Genomic DNA, 3,148 nt, shown 5'->3' on the forward strand with positions numbered 1-3,148 from the left:
CCTCTACGTTTGTGATTAAAGCTCGGCTCCGCCATCGTAGTGATGTCTCAACAACAAGTAATTCGTCCATTCAAGAACAAGCAAAGCCCTTGATTGACGGCCGTATCGTGAGGAGAATATTCAGAGGATTACATCTTTTTATTTAAGATTTCATAAATATTGTAACTCCCGCACAAATTCATGAAATCAAATATTATTCTTTGTCGCTATTTTTCTTGTCTTGATTATTATTTTCAGGAACGAAAGATTAGTCGTTACAGACTCATCGACTATATCTATCTTGCACTCTCAGCTGGAGACACGGGACAATGAACTAATTTGAGAGACGCCCCGAAATGTTGAAGGTTTGATTCAAGGCTTGGAGTTCATATATATAGTAAGATAACATGATGACTTTGTTGTTGATTCCCAACAATTTATATTGTTTGGACTCTTTAAAAATGTTATCGGACTCTTTAAAAATGTTATTATAATTTGCAGGATTGCCCTTTGCTGGGGGTGGTCTTTGTTTTTTGCTCGTCAAATCAGTGGTTTTTAAATTTTTAACAGAGAAAAAATTTAAACCGGGAGCCTAGAAATTTTAGGCAAAGGGTAAAAATTAAAGTTTAATAATTTAAGGGACATAAATAGTGCACTTGAAGGTCACTCCACACAAAAAAATGGACACATATGGGGTGAAAGGGTAAGCCACATCATCCTGTTACTATTGGCAAAAAGCCCAATAAGTCGACATGACTTAGGTATCTTAAAGGCCCAAATTTAATTACGTGGCTCCACAAATATCCACCCCTTTTTGTCTTCTCCCTTTCTTCCCCTTCGCCCATGCACTATAAATACCAACCAACTTAACAAGGCAAGCATATCAAGTTGAGTAATTTCGTTCGGTAACTTAAAAAGTCTTTCTTCAGTGTTTTGCTAATCCTAAGTCTCTGCTAAGATAACAGGAAAACATTTTTTCTATTAGTGAGTTTTTGTGAGGAAAAATGACTTCATTTGCCATGCAATCCACGATTTTGGGAAGTCCAGTCACAAGTTTTTCACAGAGTAATAATAGCCTGAATAAGTTTGTTCCTAGCTGTAACTTGCCACGCCTTGAGAAGAATTCACGTCTTCGTGTTAAGTGTATGTCCGAGGTCAGTATATAAATATAAACTCTTTTTTGGATTGAACAAAAGTAGTACTCTATTTGTATCAATTTATAAGACATATTTCGCTTTTCGAGAGCTAAATAAGTATTTTTTTTACCACGATTAATTCGTATTCCCTTTTAAATATTTTAGATTGTTATTATTGTTACTTATAATACTTTTTATTGTTAATTATTATGACTTATATTACTTTTTATGTAGTTTTTAAATATATAAGTTATTTTTAAAACAATTTAAAGATTGTATGTCCGAATTCACGTCAAAACAAAGAAGTTTGACTCTCAGAATTCAATTATTTCCTCCGTCTCAATTTGTTTGATACTTTTCGCTTTTCAAGACTCGTTTTCGAACGAGTATGTCATAGAAATTTGGACAGCACCTTTCTGTAATTTACCATGCATAAGCAGTACTAAGTAAATGGTTGATATTTTAATAGTCTGATAATAAAATTAGTGAATTTTTGAGCGATTAGTGATATTAAACATTAATGAAAAAAGCAGGAGGGTGAGAAATTGGAGCAATCCGCAAGCCCTAATTTGACTGATGCTGCTGCTACCCCACTTTTTTCAGAAGTTTACATATCTCACATTAATTAAGTTTTTTTAAGTGGATATTTCTATAACAAGATCTTTTGAGAAAAAAGATCTTGGTAAGTATTCAATTATGTAAAATAATACACGCAAGTACATGAACAATATTGAAGAGAGATTATTTACTACTGTCATCAGTCCTTTGATTAAAATTTTCCTATATATAGTACGAGTATTCGTTTTCTTAAACATCAGAAAAGTTAAATCTTGCCTTCTCTCTCAGTGAATTTTAACTTGTGATACGAGAATTTAGTTACTACTCCGATCAGTCCTATTTTTTTTTTATTTCAAATTACTAATTAAGTTTTATAAAAAGTTCTGCCTGTTAATTAGTACCTAATAAGTAACTTAATTGTGTAAATATTTTTATGTTGTCATGCATAGAACAAATCTAACCTTTCTTTTCTATTCGTGTATGTAACAGCCAAAGCCAAGCACCAATTTCATCGACGTGCCAAAGCCAAGCACCAATTTCATCGACGTATTCTCATTCAGTGGTCCAGCACCTGAGAGGATCAACGGTAGGCTAGCAATGATTGGATTTGTAGCAGCCATGGGTGTTGAGCTAGCCAACGGTGCTGATTTATCCGCTCAGTTATCAAGTGGTGGATTTTCTTGGTTTTTGGGAACAAGTGCTTTGCTAACTTTGGCTTCACTTATCCCACTGTTCCAAGGAGTTACTGCTGAATCCAAATCTGGTCGGATAATGAGTTCTGATGCTGAGATTTGGAATGGAAGATTCGCTATGTTAGGTTTAGTTGCTTTAGCTTTTACTGAATATGTTAAAGGAGCTGGCCTTTTCCAAGTCTGAATGTAAATTCTTTAGCTTAAGTTAATATTTTGTTTTTAATTAGTAATATAAAGTTTTTTACGATTGGTTCACGTATTTGAACTATAGATTTGAATATGTGTAATCTCAACCTTGTTTCGGGTTCATTCTAAATGAAGCTGAAAAAACAAGTTATTTGAAATCTTTAAGGATCCGAAACTGGTGTACTATTGAATCCAAAGGCTTCCTTTTAAAAAATAATTTTTGAGGCGTAATTTTGTTAAAATTGAAAACTCAGGAAAAAAACAAAAAAGAAATATATAGTGAGAAAGCCATGTAAAAATACTGGAGAAAAGAACAGTAGCAACAATAACGAAACGATAACTAAAACAAAAATGAAACGATAACTAAAACAAAGGAAACAACAAGTGGTACTAAAAATCGAAGAATAATATAGTAAGAGAGTAATAATAATAATAATAATAATAATACCGATAAGAGAAATTAGACAACGCTCTACTTACTAACATTCTATCCTAATTTTAGATCACCAAATCCTCCTATTTAGGATCATATCCTCGATAAGCTGCTGGTGCACCATGCATGTCATGTCTAATCACTTATCAACGATACTTTTTCGG

At 33.0% G+C, this 3,148-nt stretch overlaps 1 protein-coding gene across 1 annotated transcript; it reads left to right on the forward strand.

Moving 5' to 3' along the window:
- Positions 1–865: 865 nt before the first annotated feature.
- On the forward strand, positions 866–2,620 carry LOC132609990 (early light-induced protein, chloroplastic-like). Its single transcript, XM_060324223.1, has 2 exons — positions 866–1,133; positions 2,163–2,620. Exons 1-2 carry the CDS (start codon positions 984–986, stop codon positions 2,547–2,549), a joined length of 537 nt encoding a protein of 178 aa, XP_060180206.1. The 5' UTR covers positions 866–983; the 3' UTR covers positions 2,550–2,620.
- Positions 2,621–3,148: the final 528 nt, after the last annotated feature.

Source organism: Lycium barbarum, chromosome 9 (assembly GCF_019175385.1).
Source record: "Lycium barbarum isolate Lr01 chromosome 9, ASM1917538v2, whole genome shotgun sequence".
Taxonomy (NCBI): Eukaryota; Viridiplantae; Streptophyta; class Magnoliopsida; order Solanales; family Solanaceae; genus Lycium; species Lycium barbarum.

Excerpts from the sequence above, each read along its gene's own strand:
- LOC132609990 (XM_060324223.1), top strand. The coding sequence starts at position 984 with ATGACTTCATTTGCCATGCAATCCACGATTTTGGGAAGTCCAGTCACA. Across the intron at positions 1,134-2,162 it reads GTGTTAAGTGTATGTCCGAG|CCAAAGCCAAGCACCAATTT; the intron begins GTCAGTATATAA and ends TGTATGTAACAG.